The sequence below is a fragment of the Lissotriton vulgaris genome, chromosome 6 (genome assembly GCF_964263255.1).
Source record: "Lissotriton vulgaris chromosome 6, aLisVul1.2, whole genome shotgun sequence".
Taxonomy (NCBI): domain Eukaryota; kingdom Metazoa; phylum Chordata; class Amphibia; order Caudata; family Salamandridae; genus Lissotriton; species Lissotriton vulgaris.
The window spans coordinates 942,982,735-943,003,925 of NC_141694.1; the positions used below are offsets into that span (position 1 = coordinate 942,982,735).

At 43.0% G+C, this 21,191-nt stretch overlaps 1 protein-coding gene across 2 annotated transcripts in view; it reads left to right on the forward strand.

Moving 5' to 3' along the window:
• The window catches only part of LOC147708237 (uncharacterized), a 787,595-nt gene that overhangs the window by 431,742 nt on the left and 334,662 nt on the right, over window positions 1-21,191 (forward strand). For both annotated transcript variants that reach the window (XM_086926981.1, XM_086926982.1), the window contains exon 8: window positions 20,314-20,472. In XM_086926981.1, the coding sequence (XP_086783107.1) occupies window positions 20,314-20,472 (159 nt within the window). The remainder of the gene's footprint in view (window positions 1-20,313; window positions 20,473-21,191) is intronic.

A 21,191-nucleotide genomic window follows, 5' to 3' on the forward strand; every position in this document is an offset into this window, starting at 1 on the left:
TGCCGGCAGCTCAGGAAATGGCCTCATCAGGTGAAGTCCCCACTAACTCAGTCCCACCCCTTGGACAAGCTATCCTGGTGCCCGAAGGAGAAACTCAGGGCGAAGGTGTGTGCCTAGTTGAGGCAACAATTCCAGTAACAGAAATTCTAGGCATGGGGGAAAATGAGGAGATTAATGTAGGGCCCCTGGCTGTGGAACAAATGGTGGTCAGTTCTCATCCTGTGTCTCAGGCTAACAAAGATGCTAAAACAATGGGGCCCACGGAGGTGGCAACATTGGATCTCCTGGTGTCAGAGCCCGGGGTGGCGGAAGGTGAAGCAGTTGGCGGAGGTCGTATTGAAAAAGAGAATGCCCCGAGTGAAGCCTTTATTTCGGTCTCAGAGGGGGTAGGTTGGTCAGAGGACGAAGAGGATCGTAGCTCGTATCTGGATTCAGACAGTGAATCTGAGCTCAATCAGCCGGCGACCATGTTAAAGTCCCTAGTGGCAGCTAGAGGTCAGGTACCCGCACAACGCGAGCTGAGCTGGGACTATTCATCCGCCCTGCCTTTACAGGGTAGCCCACGGGAACTTGCACAAATGTCCCTTTTGGAAACTATACATCAAGAAATAATAGCACATAGGGAGGAGACACGCCAAGACAATCGTAAATCCCAGGCCGCAATGAGGAAGATGCAGGGCGTGGTGAGGAAGCTCTCTAAGGCCTGTGCTAACACTTGGGACAGAGTCTCAAATTTGGAAGAGCAGGTGGTAGTTACTGAAGCTGAAGTGGCTGAAGCCGTCACTAAGGTCGATGCCCACTGCTCTCAGGTGGTGGACATACAATGGAAGCTGGAGGAGATGGAAAAAAGGCTCAGACGGAACAACCTGAGGGTCCTGGGAATCCCTGAGGGGGTCGAGGGCTCGGACATTAGGTCGTACATTATTAAGCTCTTCCAGCAAGCCTTCCCTGAACTGTCCAATTGGGACTGGTTGAACGAGCTACAGAGAGTGCACCGCACCCCTGTTAAAGTACGAAGGAATGCCAAGGAAGGAGACAAGCCTAGGGCAGTTTCGATTTTCCTCGGAAACTTTATCCTTAGGCAGGCTATTGCAGAAAAGGCTAGACCAGACGCTAGGAGAAGCAGTGACGGGGTGTCATTCTTCGTTCGCCCGGACTTCTGCCACGCGACCGTGGAGAGTCGTTGGGGTCTTAGGGGCATGATCAAGTCTTTTCAGAACAAAAAACTTCAAACCTTTTTGATAAACCCGGCACAGCTAAAAATTATTAATGATGGGAGGACAGTGTATTTCTCCTCAGAAATTAAGGCCAAAGAGTATCTAGACAAATTGAGCAAATAGGATGGGCCAAAGTTTAAGAAGATGTATATAAAGTATCAATGCCTGGTGTATGGTTTCTGGTTGCAAAGTTGGGTGTGAGGTTTATTGATATTTGGGCTCTTTTGGTTAGTATTGTAGGGGTTATTTGTATTGTCCTCACCGCAAAACACTGCTTGTCCATCCCATGCACAGACCAGGTCTGTGCGCTTCACAGAGTGGGGGGGTTTTGGGAGGAGCTGGGTCGAAGGGGGGTGGGTTGGGGGGACAGTGGGGGGGAGGGGAGGAGAGGGGGGAGGGTGTTCACGTGGAAAACAAGAAAATGGGAGGGAAAGGTGCATTTTTTATGTTTATTTTTGGTCAGAGGGTTTGTTTAACAGAAGATAGGCAAGAGGAGGTTCAGGCCGTTATGGTTGGTCAAGCTAAATGCCAGGATGGCAAATGTTAGAATTTGTACACTGAAGGCGGGGGGATTGAACGATTGGAGGAAACGTCAAAGATTAGCCTATTTTGTGAAATTTAACAGAATTGACATTCTTTGTCTCCAAGAGACGCATCTTCCATGGGCAAAGAGGAATCTTTTGTTCCTTAATGGGTTTGAGCTGGTAGCTTGTTCATCACAATCCTCGACAATTAGGGGGGTTGCAATCCTAGTTAGGAAGTCCCTGGGAGGGGTTAAAAGGGCTAAGGTAGATAGCTGTGACAGATGGGTAATAGTGGAGATGGAATTAGGCTGTACAATGTGTGTAGTCTATGGATCTAACGAAGATGACCCAGAGACTTACGATTTTCTAGAAGTGGAATTAGTTAGCTGGCCTACACCTTTATTATTGTGTGGAGATTTAAATATCTCTGCGAATTGGGACGATAGGGTAAACTATGCTGGGCGGAAACCTAGAGTTTTTAGGGCAATAAAGCCCTTATGGGGTCGCTTGGACTGACGGATGTATGGGGCTCTAAAGAGCCAAACAATTCTGGATTCACCTACTTCTCAAACCCTTTTCAGAAGTATACTAAATTAGATTATTTTTTTATCTCTTCTTCTGAAATTATTAAAGTAGGCATAATTAAACTGCCAAGGACGATCTCTGATCATAATCCGCTGGTAGTGTCATATGAAAGGGATTTTGTTGAAAGGCAAAGAACTTCTTGGACATTCGAAAGGAGACTATTGGTGGATAAAAGATTTGTTGAGCACATTATGAAGTGGACTGGCGAATTCTTTGCAGCTAATAGATATAGCTCCTCTTGTAATGTAGTTTGGGAGACGTTTAAAGCGGCCTTAAGGGGCAAATCCATACATTTTTCAGCCAGGCTGAGAAAGGAAGATAGGAGGGAGGTAGATCGACTAATGGAGAAACTAGCTGTCGAGGAAGAAGATCATATAAAGGTAATTGCCCTTGGAAGGGAGGGTAGTGACAGTCAAAGGACACTCTTGACTATTAAGGCAGAGCTGCAGAAAGTGGTTACTCAGAAGGCGATTGAGGAGTTTCAAGCATCTAGAGCCAAGCGGTACAAAACTGGAGAGCATGCAGGTAGAGCCCTAGCACTACTTTTAAGACAGGAAAAGTCTAAAAATGTAATCACCAAGATAGCTGAAGGTGGTAAGGAGTACACTGAGGCCAAGGAAATGTTACAAGTGTTTAGAAACTTTTATCATAGATTGTATGATGAGGAAGAGCAGGATGGAGGTCAGGGGGAAGAATGTGGGGATAAGGGCCCGCGGTTAGATGACTCAGCAAGAGAGGAACTGGATAAGGATATAACTGAGTTGGAGGTTATAGCTGCAATTCAGGAGCTAGCCTCGGGCAAGGCGCCGGACCAGACGGAATCCCCTTGGAGGTGTACAAATGTATTGAATCAGAGATCAACCCGCTCCTAGTGGATCTCTTTAATGGCATACTGTGTTCAGGGGTGATTCCAGACTCGTGGAGAGAAACCAATATAATAATATTCCACAAGAAGGGGAAACCAAGCGAAAACCCAGGATCGTATCGACCAATATCTCTGATTAATACGGACACCAAGCTGTACTCCCAGATCTGAGCTAGAAGATTGGGCAGGATCATTGGCGGTCTTGTCTCCCCCTGGCTGCCACGGGGGTGAGATGGCCATGATCCTGCTCGAAGCAGAGAAGGCTTTCAACCGTGTGGTTTGGAGCTTTCTTTGGGGTATCTTGGTAGGGAGAGGTTTTGGGGTTAAAACCATCAGAGCCCTCAAGGCTATGTATTTAGACCCTGTAGCAAGAGTGACGGTCATGGGTGAGAAGTCTGAATTAATTACTATAAAGAGAGGAGCGCGCCAAGGGTGCCCTTGCTCCCCGATCCTTTTCTCTCTTTATATTGACCTTTTCATCCAGGAAATATTGGGATGCCCTAGGATTAGGCCTGTGGTCTTTAATGGCTCAGAAAATAAAATATTGGCTTACACGGATGATCTTGCGGTTTTTACGACTGATCCTCAGAAGGAAATGTCTGTATTGTCCGAACTCGCAAAGCGATTCAGTCGTCGATCTGGGTACTTACTAAACGAAGCAAAAACTCAGATAATCTGCACTGAAAATATTATTAAATCAGACTCCAGATTTGTAGATGCAGCTACTTATCTAGGTGTGAAAATGAATGCCTCAGTAGATAAAATAGTAGAAGAAAATGATATCTCACTTATCAATTCTATAGAGGCTGAGCTGAGAAGAATAGACATGCTACATCTATCTTTGATAGGGAGGGTGAACGCATTAAAAATGACGATGTTTCCCAAGATATTGTACCTCTTTCGGGCCATACCATTATTTCTCGAGGAGAAAATAATAAAAAATTTGGAATCCGTCTTCATTAGATTTATCTGGCAGTATGGGAAGGTCAGGCGTTCTACAAATCTGTTGTCACTTCCTAGGGAAAAGGGCGGACTGGCCTTGCCAAATTTAATATTATATCACTGGTCCTGTCTTCTAACTCAAATGTCGGTTCTTTTCCATTCCGAGACGAGCACTGGTGATGCAAGTATTGATGTTCAGATACCTCCATCTATTTTCGAGTTGTTGTTAGGGAGAAAGGCTCTAGGCTTATTGTTGTGTGAAGTTGACCGGAGATTTTATAAGAAGGCTAGATTTAGGGTTTTGGATGGGGCGTGGCGTGTTAGGAAATCTTGCGCAAAGGCTTTTAATGTTTCCAAGGTTAACCCATATCTACATATATGTAACTCAAGCCTTTTCTCACAGCTGGGTGTAGATAGGACCCTGAAGGATTGGAGGGGGTTGCGGATTAAGACACTGGGGGATATTATGGAGGGAGATGGGGTAGTGAGCTATGATGCCCTGCAGTGTAGGTTTGGAATTCCATCTAACCATTGGTTCTTGTGCGGCCAATTTATACGGTCCTTGAAGGCATCAAGACCCAAACCGCCGCCTCCGGCTAATATCCCCCTGCTGGAATTGCTGACTAAGGGCTGTAAGAAGATAAAGCTTATATATAATCTTCTTCTTATAGGAATTCAAGATGACTTGGAAAAGATAGAATCAGCCTGGGCCATGAAACTGGGGAATCCCGATGTTGATGTGTTGATGTCGACCCTGCTCTATATCTGAATAAAAAGATTTTCGGGCCTCAAACCTGCGGGCCCAGCACTATAAAACAGTGTTCAACCTCTATTATACGCCGGCTAAATTATTTGCTTGGGGGGTCAGGGAAGATGATAGATGTCCCAGATGTAGGGTTGGACAAGCAGATCTACTGCATATGTTTTTCAACTGTAGTTTGCTTGCCCCAGTTAGGTCTGAGATAGAGAAATTCTGGGAGGGGCTGCTAGGTCATAAGATCGATCTATCCCCTACCCTGATGTTACTGGGTACAGATTCAAACTCGAAGCTCGGAAAAGAAGAGGAAGCCCTGGTTTTTATCTCAGTGGGGTGCTTCGGATTTTAATATCAGCGGGTTGGAAAGATTCTGTAGCTCCATCCTTTCAAATGTGGCTTTCCAGATTTCTCGGAATACATAATATGGAGTCCTGTCTATATGAACAGAAGGGTGTGTTAAAACTCGGGACTTTGGAAGAGGTATCTGGGCCCCTATTACAAAATGGAGGGAGGCAAAGTTGTAGCGCCTGACCTGGTATGCTGCTTTTTAAAAAAAAAATGATCTGCTACTTTAGACAGCAATGAGTTTAAAATGGTTCTGGATATCATCAATGCTGGTTAAGATCAATTGAATTGTCCCTAATCCTTATTTATGTATTTATCATTGATTGTATTTATTGTGCCTGTTGCTTCAGTTTTGTATATAATGCTCTGATTAAATGAATTTTAATATTTCTCTGTAATGCACCGACAAATCCCAATAAAAATATTTTTTTTTAAAAAGAGGAGAACATCTAGCTTGGTGGTCTTTTCTCCCAAAAAATCAATAACTTCACCAATAGGTGGATTTTTTTTATTTCAGATGAAAGACATCATTGCTTCAAACCTATGATTAAAATATCTGCAAACATTTACAGGATCCAGGGAACACAGTTCTCCAGCTGTCTTCAATTCAATATTTTCTATATTTGAATTTGCTTCTCATAGAAAATCCAGTAAATCATCCCATGCGTACTCATCCCATGATGTCGATACCAATATACATTAGTGCCATGTTGATATTCCATCAAATAATTAACTGTGATTCTAAAATATTTGCCTCTTTCTTCAACTTTTTTCCATTAGTTCCTTTGCAGAAACATGTAAAAGATGTGTTCCCGTTTTTAATATATGGTTGGCTGCATATGAAAGTGCAGACCGATCACTCTCAAATAAGAGTTGAAGTAAATATGTACTACACTGATGAAATCTTGGATCTTCTGAGTACAGTCGTAAAGTACAATATTCTGCAGCTGGAATCTGAATCTGTCGTTCATCATATCATCCTCCTTTTCCAGTAGGGAACAGCTGTGGAAAACAACAAGCTTCCAAACTTTTTTCCCATACACTCTGGGAGTTCCTTTTGCTGTTTTCATCTAAAACAATCCAATAGTATCTCCTATCAGTTCTTTTGAATGTAGAGGGTGTATCGTATAATGTTCATAAATGTCTTCTTTTCTTGAGTTCTCTACTTTTTCTATTTGTCCACTTGAAATCTGTGTTTCATCTTCTAAATTCGTTTCTTCTTCTTCTACATTTACATTTTAATAGTACATATTGTTTTGCACCAGATATAATGTAGCCTTTTGGACTTTTGTAACATCTATTAACTCTTGCCATATTTTCCGACTGGTTGTGGGTACACCATTAACAAGAATGACTACAGGTTCAGTATCCTCTTTTTCTACACCAACAATTTCAAAAATTTTCTAAAGATCTAAAGGTAAATACATAACTCTTCCTTTTAAACCTCTTTGTAGATCTGTTGGCTGTAGCTTACCTGTTTTAGGCTCCATACAAATTATAGCCTGAAAAAGGTGCACAGATTGTATAAGGATAGCCTCATATGTATTTAACTCTTTAAGTTCTGGAGGTATAGCTACTAACTCTAAGTCATTATGGACAGCTCTAGCTGGCATTTTGTTTTCTTCTAATTTATTGTAACAATATTTACAAATACATTGTAAGGTACCTAACTCAAAACGACCTTCAACAAACAGATAAGCAGAAAATTCTCTCCATTTATCATTCTTTTCCTCTTCACTTTTTAAAAACACATCTACATTCGTAGTTTGAATTTTATAATGAGTACGTCAGCTACAAATACATAGTTGGGATTTTCACGAGAAACTACTATAAACTTTATTATTTCTTTTTCAAACTTCATATCAGTAATATTTTCCACCTCTTCTTCAATACCTACACTTATCAAACTCTCACTTGCTCGTCTTGAGCAGCAAAGAAATGTAACTCTATATCATCACAGACTTATTTTACATCCACACTGAACCATGCAAAAGAGCTGTAATAATTTGATTTAGAAATAATGCAGGACTTTTCACATAGTATATTCTTTTAACTAACTTCTGCATTTCAGAATGATGTACTGCTAACATTCTCAAATGATTAAAATGACTTTGACACACTTTCCTAGAAAGACAAGCCAGAGAATGACCTTGCAACCTTGTATTTTTTCTCACTTTGCAAGGATCCAGTCCTTGTAATATCTCGATCTTCTGTTTCACAGTTTTTCTTCCATATTCTCTTAAGAAATGTACTAAAATATCAATAGATTGTTAAGAAATGTACTAAAATATCAATAGATTGTACCCTGGCTCCATGTACACACTGGAGCCTGGGTACGTCTCCCTTGAACTTCCTCACCTATTAATTCTTCAACATTTCTAGGAACTATCTTTTCTTTCTGAATTGGACAACCATATCGCATCTCATAAGAACAACCAGAGGTTTCAACTGCATGCACTAAACTATTTTGTTGAAAATAAATTCTTCATTAAAAAAAGGTTCCTTACTAGAAGTATACTTCCCTTCCCCGGAAAATATTTTACAAATTTTCGTCCTATTTACAATTCTTTTTAACTTACATTTGTCCTTCATATGCTGCATTATTGTATTTAAAGTCTTCAATCATTTAAAAATTAGGATGAACAATCTTTTTTTTTAATTCAAAAGCTTCTTCAATAACACTTAGAATATCCTTTAAGTGTCTGCAACATGCTGATCTCCTTTTATATATTTTACATTATTTCTGTAAATTCTGGAGTACTCTACTTTAATCTATTAGTTTTCTAATTTCAGAAAATTGTTTGTTCCGTAGTCCAACATAATTCTTTTTTCCGAAATCTAATTTTCCACTTTTTTGTACATTTTTATTTTGCTTTTGTTTCACTGTTCTTGTTCTGTCTGTCTCTTCTATATTTTTAATATTGAAAACAGTCTTTGCAAGTTTATTTTAAAAAAACTTTACGTTTCCTACCAGAAGACGTTTTCTTTGAACATCCATGTTGTACTGGATCTAATTTATCTTTTCCTTGTTTTTCAAATAACCCTCCTTTCTTTTTCTTTGCTGTTTTCTTGTCACAGCATCTCCTTCTTAATAATGATGCAAAATATCTGTAAAAAAATTTGAAAACAGGTTAATATAATTAAAGGAATTATATATAAATATTCAAATGTATAATTATAATAATATTCACATATATAATTATAAAAATACATACAAACTACATCGATTTCCGCAATGGAACAGTACTACTTGCATAATTGTGGTAGTCTGTGAGTTGTGTGAAAGATACTACAGCACAGCATTAGTAGCACATATCTGATTCTGTAACAGCATGATTAGAACCTGTATCATTCCTTAAATGCATGGCTAGCAAGAAAAACAATACAATACTACAAGTAGAGTGCCTGAGTGCATTTATAAGTACTTAGATTTTGGTGGAGTGATAGGATAATCAGATACTGCTGAATGGGTGATTAGAAAACTACATGGGACAGACAGGAGGATTCCTACACTACATGCATACTAACTTGGTATGAACACCAATGTACCAATAGTATGTAGCTGGTTAGAGGTGTGCATAGATAGTGCACAGAACATTGTGATTTGGCTGGTCGTTGAAAATATGGGAAAGTGGTGTTTTCATGTTTTTTTTTTCAACGGCAACGCCTACTCTGCATGTCATTAGCATTAGTTGTGTCTCTCATTTGGGGAGATTTTTTTGGCAAGAAATATCAATGGAAAAGTGGTGAGATTAGAAGTTTTCACAAGGTTGAAAATGGGATAATAATTTGAAAACACAGAAAAAAGATAGACTTAATGAACATTATAATTAGAAATTAGCATTTAAAAATAATCAGAATGATCCGAATATTGTAGCTGTACTTCTCTTACTGGCTAGGCCATTCCATAACTACATAACTACTAACTAAAATAATTACAGTGCTGCAAACAGAGTGCATAGTGCGTTTATAAGTGCTTAGAAACTGGAAGAGTGATAGCATAAGTAGATAGTGGTGAATGGCTGATTGTAGAAATGAATGGGACTAACAGGGGGATTCCTAGACTGCATGGGTAGTACCTGGGTAATTAGAGAAGTGAATTAGTAGTATTTACGCTGGTTAGACCGGCTGCGAGCCAAACAATGCATTGTAGGGGGAGAGCTATGAGCTGGCTCACTAACTCATAGAGGAAGACCTATGAGTCGACTAACTGGGTCGTACACGGAGAGCTACGGGCCGGCTCAGAGGAACAGTGACGGGCCGGTAGACTGGCTCATAGAACATCAGCAGCAACCCGTCGGCTTGCAGAAGGAGAAATGCGGACCAGTTACCACAAGAACAGCAGCAAGCCAACTACTATAGGGAAAAGTGCGAGTCGTTGGCTTACAAAGGGATGTGTGCTGGACAGCGATGTGGAGAGTGTGAGCCTAAAGCGATTACCTCGTAGAGAGACAGCTGCGCCTCCCCACATCGCCAGGTCTTGGCTTAGAGCTCTGTGAGTTGGTCTGTCGGTACGATCCCCTACAGTACACAAAGATTACCGAAACATCACTGCACTTTCGTAAACTGTAAAACACGACCCCAGCGCGATCCACTACATTACCCAAATACCACTGCACTACCCTAAATCCTAAAAGAGTACCCCCCATCACGACCTCCTGCACTACACAAACACCACTGCGGTACCGTGAACCCTGGCACCCTAACCCCACCACAACCCCCTAAAGTATATAAACAGCTTTGCAGTATCTTAAATCTTAAAAATACTACTGGCAGCAGGACCCTTTAAAGTATGTGAACACCACTGTACTACCCTAAACCCTAAATCACTACTCCCAGCATGACCCCCTAGACCACATAAACACCACTGCGCTACTCTAAACCGTAAAACTGTTTTTTCAGCACGAATCTCAAAACACTACATAAACACGCTGCATTACTCTAAATCCTAAAACAGTACTCGCAGTACAATCCCGTACAGTACACAAACACCACTGTACTACCCTAAAGCATAAAACAGTACCAGTCCCTGGGCTTGCAGGTCTGCATCCGCAAGCCGTGATGTCCGTAGCTGTACATGTGCGAGACAGTCCATTAGGTCATAGGTGTGTTTCTGCTAGCAGGGCCGTTGGCGTGTTGCTGTTCCTTTGTGAGTTAGACTCGAGCTCTCCCTCTGCGAGCCAGCAGGTTGCTGTGCATTTCCAAGCCAATGGCCCGTAGCTCTCTCTGTGCGTGCCGAGCCTACGGGCCGCAGCTCTCTCTCTGCGAGCCTGCCCGATGACCCGCAGCTCTCCCTGTGCTAGACGGATCAAAGCTGTCACTCTGCGAACCGATATTGGGAATATAAGGCGACTCTAAAAAGAGCCCTTGTGTTTATTATTTGGAGCTACATATAAGTGCAGATACACAGCTTCAAGTTATTCAGAAATACCTGATTTTCCTGATCTGTGAAGGGCTGCCAGTGGGTAATATATATATATATATATATATATATATATATATATATATATATATATATATATATATATATATATATATATATATATATATATATATATATATATATATATACCTACTGGCGATAGCCAGTAGGTATATATAGTTAGGATTATTTCTCTATGGAACTTTTGAAAATTCTATGTCTAATAACTTTGGCGTTTGTGGACGGAATCGGCCGAAATTTTCAGGAAAATGGCACATTTTGTTTCTGAGCAGCCCCCGAAAATTTGGGGGGGGTTCGTCAAGGGGGGGCTGAGAAAAAAGGGGGGTCCCAAAACGCGTTTTTCCCATGTTAACTTCCATAGGGCGTTTGGCCTCACTTTTAGCTCGAACGGCTGAATGGATTTGCACAAAACTTGGCAAAATTGTAGGGACTGTTAGCCCGATGTGCCTTTGCTGGGTCTCAATATGTGCTCCAGTGGATTTTGAGAAATTAACGTTTTAAAAAATGTATATATCTGTGACAGCGTCCCAGATAGCGCTCCAGATCGCGTACTTTTCGCGTCACGGAGCTTTGCGAAGCGATGCTGATTGGCTCTCCGGTGTCTGTCAACATTCTAAACAGTCCGGAGCGGCTGCCATCTTGTCTCTCGGTGGGATCGAGAGACAAGAAGAGGTGAAAAACGAAGGGGGAATTTAATGAAAGGGGGCAAGGTAGACCCCTCTTGACCCCCTAGGAATGATGCTGGGGTTATTAAAGGGTCCCGAGGGGAAAATTTAAAAAATTTGATTTTTCACGGTAGAAGCGCTTCTCGGTTCGCAAATTAACGGCTGAATGGATTTGCACGAAACTTGGCAAAATTATAGGGACTGTTAGCCCGATGTGCCTTTGCTGGGTCTCAATATATGTGCTCCAGTGGATTTTGAGAAATTAACGTTTAAAAAACAGGTATATCTGTGACAGCGTCCCAGATCGCGTACTTTTCGCGTAACGGAGCTTTGCGTAGCGAAGCTGATTGGCTCTCCGGTGTCTGTCAACATTCTAAACAGTCCGGTGCGGCCGCCATCTTGTCTGTCGGTAGGATCGAGAGACAAGAGGAGGAGAAAAACGAAGGGGGAATTTAATGAAATTGGGCTAGGTAGACCTCTCTTGACCCCCTAGGAATGATGTTGGGGTTATTAAAGGGTCCCATTGGGCAAATAATAAAAATTTGATTTTTCACGGTAGAAGCGCTTCTCGGTTCGCAAACTGGTAGCGAAACGTGAATTCGCCATTTTGTGTTTCGATTTCATTAAATTACTAGGTATAAGGGGGTACGGGAGACGTATCCTGACCCCTTTTGTTTTCTGAGGGTGGCTGAGGAGGCTCATATATGTTGATACATGTCTTCCAGCGGCTGTGCGTGAGCGTTTTCTTTTTTGTTGCGTGACGTCTGTTAACGTTCGATTCGATGGAAATCAGGAAGTGTTGACCGCCATTTTGTCACTGCGAGTAAATATTTTGTTTTAAATAATTGTTATAAATTAATCCTTATTGATAAACATTGTCTGCGTCATCTTGTCTTTTTTGCAATGCCACACTTTTGTTGAGCACGGCAGCCATTTTAGATGCCTTGACCAGACCCACTCTCTGCACGCCGCCGATCCTCAGCATGGCTCCTCACCCTCGCAAGCATCTCCCCCACGCACTGGTCACCCACGCTCTCTCTCTCATGCATGGGCCAGAAACCTCCTCCCATGTGCGCTGCTCTTCCCTGAGAATCACACCCTGTGCCCGCCCGACACCACCCTTTCACCCTATTCACTACCGCACCCTCTGACACTCTTCTTCCTCTGTGTCCGATTGTTCAGGCCGGTCCCAGGCTATCACCTAGCCCTGCAGATGTAGTTTATGGCCCCAGCTGTAGAGAATCACCCCTCTTCAAAGGAGTTACAGTAGATCTGTCACACCACACGCGTTCCTACTATCTGATCACCATCCTGTATTGTGCTTGGGGAGGGGATTCTCACTGTGAGGGTGTGTGGGACCGAGCCTGAAGCGGAAGATTCCAGGGATGCCTCTTTGTACATCAAAAATTTTACAATTATGTGTCACATTATAAATATATAGTACTCCAACAAAGTAGGATTATAACACTTTAATAACTTTTAAATATATAGAACGCAACAAAAACAGTAAATACATTTAAACATTTTTTTGAAAAAAGAAGCAACAATGGTCAGTAGCTGTGTTTTGTGCGAATAGTCCCAAGGCAGCACAACGTGCTGAGTTCTGGAGGGCACCCAGGTGATGTTACCTGGGTGCCGCACTGGTTTTTGGTATCCTACAATGCAGCTCCGAAAAACGGCGTGGGGCGTCCCAGGGGGTGCGCGGGGAGGCCTCGTCAGTAGCGGTCTGTTGTGCGAATAGTCCCAAGGCAGCAGAACGCGCTGAGATGTGGATGGCACCCAGGTGATGTCCAGTAAGTTGTCGCACCAATGAAAAGTTTTATAAAGAAGTCACATGACCTGTTATGCTTACGTTACGCGCTGCTATAAAAAGCGTAGAAAATCCGTTGGCACGTGAGGCGGCGTCAGTAGTGGACCGATGTGCGAATAGGCCGAAGGCAGCACAACGCGCCGAGATCCGGATGGCACCGAGGTGGGGTCCAGCAAGTTGCACTGGTGTGGCAATCCTACAATGCTGTGCCGAAAGTCGGCGTGGGGTGCCTGGGGGGGGGGGGGGGGTGGCGCAAACTGGCCTCTCTCGCCTCCCCAGGTGGAGGCACCTGATGTGCAGTGCGGCGCCCCTTATCTTTTCACTCGCCGTCCAGCAGAGTTGCGCCCGCACTTGCTGCTACAGTAGGCCGAAGGCAGCACAACGCGCCAAGATCCAGATGGCACCGAGGTGGTGTCCAGCAAATTGCCGCACTGGTGTTGCCATCCTACAATGCTGCGCCGAAATTCGGCGTGGGGCGCCCCGTTGGCCTGTGAGGTCGCGTCAGTCAGTGGGGGCTGTTTGAGAAAGCAATGTGATGCTGTGCCCCCAAGATGGAGGCTCCTCGGCTGCAGTGGGGCGCCCCTTGGTGTTTCACTCGCTATCCAGCTGAGTTGCGTCCGCACTTGCGGCTACAGTAGGCCGAAGGAAGCACAACGCGCCGAGATCTGGATGGCACCGAGGTGGTGTCTAGCAAGTTGCCGCACTGGTGTGGCCATCCTACAATGCTGCGCCGAAAGTCCCATGGTCCGGCTGAACTTTTTTCCTTTTCCTTTCTGCATCTTGTCCCACAATCCGTTTAACCTTTAGACACGACCAGGTCCCTGAATGTGTGCAGGGGGACGCTATTGATTGAATCAAAATGGCGGCTTCACACAAAGCTGACTCAAGCGTTGCTGGTGATGCTATACAGACAAAAAATGGTTTTCAGTTTGTACATTCTTCAGGATTTTCCATCCAAGTCTGCTTGAGAGTTTGTAGAACAACGGCTTTAGATCTTGCCCTCCCCTCTTTTGACTGTTGGTCTTGTTGCCTATGTCTTCTGTTGTCATTTAACTGAACCTTTTTTGACTGCCGAAAGGGGTTCTGGTCCGACCGCTGGTTGGTGGAGATATTTTGACTATATCCTGGACCTGCCCGGCCTCGCCCAAAATGGCGCCGGTATAAATGGAACTCGTACCTCCTTGTTGTGTACTGGTTGCACAACCTTGATATCACGAGATACGTATGCAGTTTTGAAGCACATGGCGGGCGGGAATGAGAATTGATTGAATATTTCGACATCCCTATTGATATTAAGTTCTGATGTGTTATTGATTACTGTACTATTGAAAGTTCGAATTAACGTCACCCATGGTACTTGCCCGCAAATGTATATCTAGATAATTTTATTGTAAGTGGCCCTGTCGTATTTTAATTAAAAAATGTACGTCCACCGATTCCGCAACTGTTTGACACCTTAGTTCTTGCAACCTAATGGCCCGCTCGTTGCGTTCCTCTACAGTGTAAATGTCTCCTCATCATATACGATTCCAGTTTGCTCCGTGGCCGGCCCACGTGGTTATAGGCCCGTATCTGTATACTGACATTTTCACAATAAAGGTTTTTAAAACAAAACATGGTAGTAGTATTTACATTGGTAAAGTTTTTAATTTTAGTTTCTGTTTTCGAATCAGTAAAAGGCAAGTGAAATAAAGCAGTCCAATTACATGACGGATAAAAGGTATAATACGCAGGAACGCAGTAAAGATAAATGGTCAAGGGCTGTTGTGTTTTTTACTCCTGCAACATAAAGTGATCGATAAGAATCTGATATTCGGGCGTATCGGCGACTAAGACAGCAGGCCGAGCATCTTTTGCTCAACGGCTCCGTCATGGGACGAAGAAACGCCCTTTTGCTAGAAAAAGGAATATATTTTACTTGCAGGACAGTTGTAAATTTTCCGGGAAAATACATTAGCCTGGAACATTATAACATATATGTTTAAGAAAAAATAATGTTCGAAAGCAATAAAAAGCGTAATTTTTAGGTCATATGACCAAGCCTTTCATCATTAGTATAACAAAAGTAAAATGAACCAATGAAAAGTTTTATTAACAAGTCACATGACCTGTTATGCTTAGGTTACGCGCTGCGCGCCGCGCCCCGGATCCCTTCCGGGAAGCTGCGCTTCGCGCACTGGAGTACTTCCGGGTGCGCTAACGCGGCGTGCCATATAACGCATTACGCGACAACGTAGGTCCAGAATATAGTCAAAATGTCTCCACCAACCAGCGGTCGGAACACAACCCCTTTCAGCAGTCTAAAAAGTTCTGTTAAATGACAACAGAAGGGACAGGCAACAAGAACCATCAGTCAAAGAGGGGAGGGCAAGTTCTTCCCTACCGGGTCACGTTGGGGCGCTACCGGAACTGATCGAATTGGTAGTCTACAGTGTTTCTGGATGTTTCAGACTGAAGCTGGCGTTAGCATGAGAGCACCACCATCTCGTATCTCAATCGTGGCCATTCCACGAGCAATCATGGCAGCCACTCCCCACCAGAAGCCTGCGGGAATCGGGGGCCCCCAAGACTTTTGTAGAATCTTCAAGGCTCAGTGGACGCTTTCGAGAATGGGGCCCAAGCCCTAGCAGACAAGCGTCCGAGTTCCAAGGTGTCCCATGGCCATTTTAGTGGACCACGCCCAAATCTGAAGAGGCGGCCACCATTTTGAGAGTCCTGTGGCAGCCGCCTATAGTTGCATCGCAAGAGCGGGAGCAACTCAACTACATGGTGAGCGAGACGCTGTAGTCGCAAGAGCGGGTAGTAAACAGCTGAATGGCGGAAGAGGCACAGTGTAGCAAAAGCGGGCGGAATGGCAACTGAAACGGTAAAGGGGCGCCCCACTACAGCGTGTCTTCAGGTCAAACGGATTGTGGGATAAGGTCCAGAATGGAAGAGTCATCAAAAGGCAAAAAGTTCCGCCGGACCCCGGGAGCCGGCCGCCTATGTCGGGGGCGATTTTAGGCCACGCCAGGGCAACACGACTTGGGGAGGGGGCAGAAGTCAAGCACACCCTCCCAGTCCGCGCCACCACACCGTATGTTGAAAATCTGAAGCCATCGTTCTACAAACTCTCAACCAGCCTTGGATGAAAAATCTTGAAGAATGTACAAACTGAAAACCAGTTTTTGTTTGCATAGCATCAGCAGCAACGCTTGCTATCAGAATGCATGAGTTTCATGCTCGATCGATTGAGCTAGCCGGATCAGGCAACAAAAAGTATAAAATAGTTATGTAAATAGTTATTTAATAAAATGTTTTACCCTGTTACTTTGCTGGTGTGTTGTATATATTTATAATATTTGCATAGAGTTTATCGTTATTTTGGGCGGGGTGGGTGGCGGAGCCGAGCTGTCTTGCAGCCATCATGGTGTGGAGCTCAGTTCATCTCACTAGTTTCGTATTTCTCATGAAGGGTTGTTCCTAATGTTTCTATTTTAGCAAGGCCAAAAAGAGATCCCATTAGTGGCCTACTGATTTTGCTCGATTATTTTTTTTTTAACACGATTTTTCACTATCTGCAAAGACTAAACAGAGTATTGCGGCTTTGTGCTTGTTAGTAAATAGAGAATGAACCAAAGAGAATAAATTCTAAAATAGTAAATGCTTGGATAACAATCAATCAAATGGAGAGACAAGCAGGCACGACGGATTACAACGGGGGCAAAGGCCTGCGTTAACTACCCTTCACTATCTGCAAAGAGAGAGTACTTCTAAGAGAAAAGAGGGGGTGGCAGCGTTTAAAGCACATCAGCGTGCATAAACACGAAAATGTTTTTACCTATCACGTACTTGACATTTGACAGCTTTTGATATTTGTTATTAAAAAACCATTGAAATTCAATGAAAAAGCCATAGGTTTTAGCCCATATATAGTTAGGGATTAGCATTTTCAAAACCTTATTTTACTCGCATAAAACCATTGAAATTCGCATATATAGTTAGATGTGCTACCTATATATCGCGCACCCGCAATCCACTGCTGATGATGTCACATATTACATCATTCATGACATGCTCAGTGACATCACTGATGACATCTCAAATGACATCACTGATGACATCACTGATGACATCTCAAATGACATCACTGATGACATCACTGATGACAACATCCTGTGACTGTATGTTTCTGTAAAGTTAAAATATGTCTTACATATTGAAGAATGAGTGGATGTATAAGTGTCTGGATGAAGGATTTAGTAGGTGCATGACTGACTGTATGAGTGAGTGATTAAATGTGTCTCACTGAGTGAATGGGTTAGTGACTAAACTGTCTTAATTTGTGCATCATTATGTCTGTTGTTCTGTAAACTGCTGCATGTGTTGATCAGTAGCTATATGAGTAACTATATGGGTTATTGATTGGTTGCCCAAGTATTTGTATGGGAGACTGAGTGTGTGTGGGTGGCTGGGAGGTGTATGACTTTGTGCATAGATGTGTGAGCAGTTGATTCACTAGATGTATGGGTTCAAAAGTGCATGTGGAAACAGCTGTATGGGCGGTTGACTGTGTGCATGAGTGTATTGGTGAGTGAATGGATATCTCAGTGCTACATGTCAAAGTAAGTACATATGTAAAACACAGTACATGTGAGAGTTGACATATATAAATAACTGTGCATAAGAGCCAGTGAATGTGTGAGTGGCTGTATGGATCATTGTGAACTTGTATCAGGGATTGTATAAGAGAGTAAATATGTGTTAGTATATGTTTGAATAAGTAAGGTGTGTATAACTGTATAGTAGAGGAAATGGAGGTGTGATTGATTCTTTGCATGACTGACTAGGTGTGTGAGTAACTCCATGGATGAGTGACAGTCTGTGAGTTTTTGTTTACACTGAGTGTATCTAAGGTTATATTAGAGTCTGAAGAGGTTCATCGTATTATCACATGAATGATGTCATTAGTGATGTGCTCAGTAATGTCAAATGAGATGTCAAATGAGATGTCATCAGTGATGTCATTTGAGATGTCTTCAGTGATGTCATCAGTGATGTCTTCAGTGATGTCATCAGTGATGTCATTTGAGATGTCATCAGTGATGTCATCAGTGATGTCATTTGAGATGTCATCAGTGATGTCATCAGTGATGTCACTGAGCATGTCATGAATGATGTAATATGTGACATCATCAGCAGTGGATTGCGGGTGCGCGATATATAGTTAGCACATCTAACTATATATGCGAATTTCAATGGTTTTATGCGAGTAAAATAAGGTTTTGAAAATGCTAATCCCTAACTATATATGGGCTAAAACCTATGGTTTTTTCATTGAATATATATATATATATATACATATATATTACAGCTCTGCAGTCAAAAAAGACAAAAACAGCACTCGTAGTAGGTTAAACCCGCTAAGGTTTATTGCACAAAAATGAAAAACAGACGCCTTTCAGCATTTGCCTTAGTCAGTGTCAGCTGGCGACGGCAAGGCGGAAGTTAATGAAGGCAATATTAATCAACATAGAAAACGGATCATAATCCAAATCATGAGCGCCATCTTGGAAGGGCAAATTAAACTCAAACAAAATTGCAACAAATTAATATAAGCAATATTCGTTAATGTTGAAAGCAATTAATGTTATGTTAGTTGTTAATTGATAGACAATCTTGTGTTTTGTTATTCCGCCCTGGATGGGCAAATCAGTCAAGATTCTTAAACTAATGTTTAAGGAAACAATTCATTCAATCAACATTATGCGTATTGCACTTAAATTCATTATATCCTTTGGTAGAGGTTTAAAAGGAATCTGATTAATAAGAACCCATGACAAAATTAATTACTTGAAGCCCCAATGGGCTAAACAGTGAAACTACAAACCATACTGCCCAATACCCCATTCACCATATTTCCTAAATAAATCGTGAAAATCAAATTTGTCTTAAAAGGGTCCATAACCAACTACCAACTGAATTTCTTCAAAGCATTTTTAGAAAAAAGATGATACATTCTCAGGCATAGACACAGCTTCCCGTGTACATTTTCAGTTTCTGATCCTATAAATGTGATAGTAGTTCTTCCCCTGCATTAAGACCTCCTGGAGATTTAGTTTGGAGGTCTATGATGTATCTTGACTCCAATCGCCTTAGCTTCCGCTTAAGGTCCCCACCCCGTACATCTTGTGGGACAAAATGTAAGCTAAAGAAGCTAAGTAGTGTTCTATCGCTGTTGTGGTGAGAAGCGAAGTGTCGGGCCATCGGATAGTTCTCGTCCTTATTCGCTATGGCCCGTTGGTGCTCTAAGATTCTCAGCTTGACTGCCTTTGTGGTGCTCCCCACGTACAGAAGTCCGCAGGGACACTTGAGGCAGTACACTACAAATGTAGTAGAGCAAGTAATGAACTTGCCAATCCTGATATTTGAATCCTTGTGTGGCACCTGATATGAGAGCACCCTCTGACTGTTGCTGCAGGCCTTGCATTTTCCACATGGGTATGACCCATGCAAAGCGTGCAGTTCTCCTTTATATATTTGCCAGTCCCCTGGCCTCTTAGATGGTGGCGGGCTCGAGCGGGGAGGCGACCCCTAATGTTCCTCACAACAGCTTTTTGTTTAAAGAAAGCCAACTCAAGCCCAGATCCATGAGCGTGTTATTTATTTAACAACAAAAGGCAAACGAACACCCGACGCGTTTCAGTGCAGCCGCACCTCAGTCATGGGTAATTTTGTTTGTTCACAACAAAACTTTAAAGTGCTCAATAAACATAACAATAAAAGTAGGACTACCTGTCCTAAATGAACTTGGGCAAAATTGTGATGGTCACGTTTTAAAAGTACAATTTCCTGATTCCATATGGATCGATGCATTTAGATGAAGAGAACGTCAAAGATGGCTGCAGGTAGTCCCATGAAAGTGTCATGAATGTATCCTTTGTAGGTGGGCAGGATATGCATGGGATAGCGGGTTGAGCAGTGCTGATGTGTGGCTTGTTGGTAGTGGGATCGTCATCTCACTGTTCAGTTTGATGATGTGAGAAAGAGTGAATGTCCAATTTGTAATTAATTTGGTTTTCACAAGCAAAAATAATAATGATCAGCTGAAATTGGATTGAAATTCCTCAAAAACCCGAGTGAAGCCTGTAATAAAGATGGTGCTCTTCTCTTTGTTTTAGGAAAGAGCGTTGAAGGAGGAGAACCACACTTCTCATTCTTCCAGCATTGCTCAGCTCCTTGCTGTGAAGGATCACGAAGAGCAGCTGCAGCGAGAGGTGAACAGGCATCAAGACCTCTTGGAACAAGAGAAAAATAATTTCAAAGAATGTATGGATAAGGTATGCATGGTACACTGAAAGACTTGTTTCATGCTGTTTATGGCATGTGAGAAACATGAGCCGTTGTGGCTGCTGCTAGCTATGGGGAGTGGTGAGGCGGAAATAACGGAGCCAAAAAAAACCACATAATTTTTAAAATGTCCCCTACCTGGCTGCACGTCCTTGCTGTTCCCAATCTTCTTGCTCCAGCATGGGCCCAGCCAACTCCCTTAATCAATTCTGGCGCTGGTCTCATGCTGAGAAAGCAGTGTCAGGATTATATGGTGCGTCTTGGCTGGACGCTCCTTCAGGCCCTGTAGGCCTGTGCTTGGTCTCCACCCAGCTGTTTAAGACAGCTGGGTGGAGCGCTTAATAGTGTGCGTCACTGTGACTGGCGCAAGACAGCTGGTCAAGATGACAGGCACACTTTGGAACACCCAACCAGCCACTTCTCCTGTCCTCTGCTGTCAACCGGCAGCAGAGGACACGCCCTGCATGTCTCTGGGCTCGGGGCTGGCACTGCTGCAAGTGCGCAAATCAGAAAAATTCAATGACAAAATCTTTTCAGTGCTGTTTAATTTTTTCCTGCGCAGCTTGCAGGGGGCATGGGGGGAAGCGACACTTCTCTGCCCAAGTAAAGAAACTGCCGCTGTGATCCAGCCCAGTAGGTTCTGTGCCTGTGCACAGCTCAAGCCTCCTGCCTATTGTCACCAGCCCCGGGTTCCCGCTGCTCGCCTATC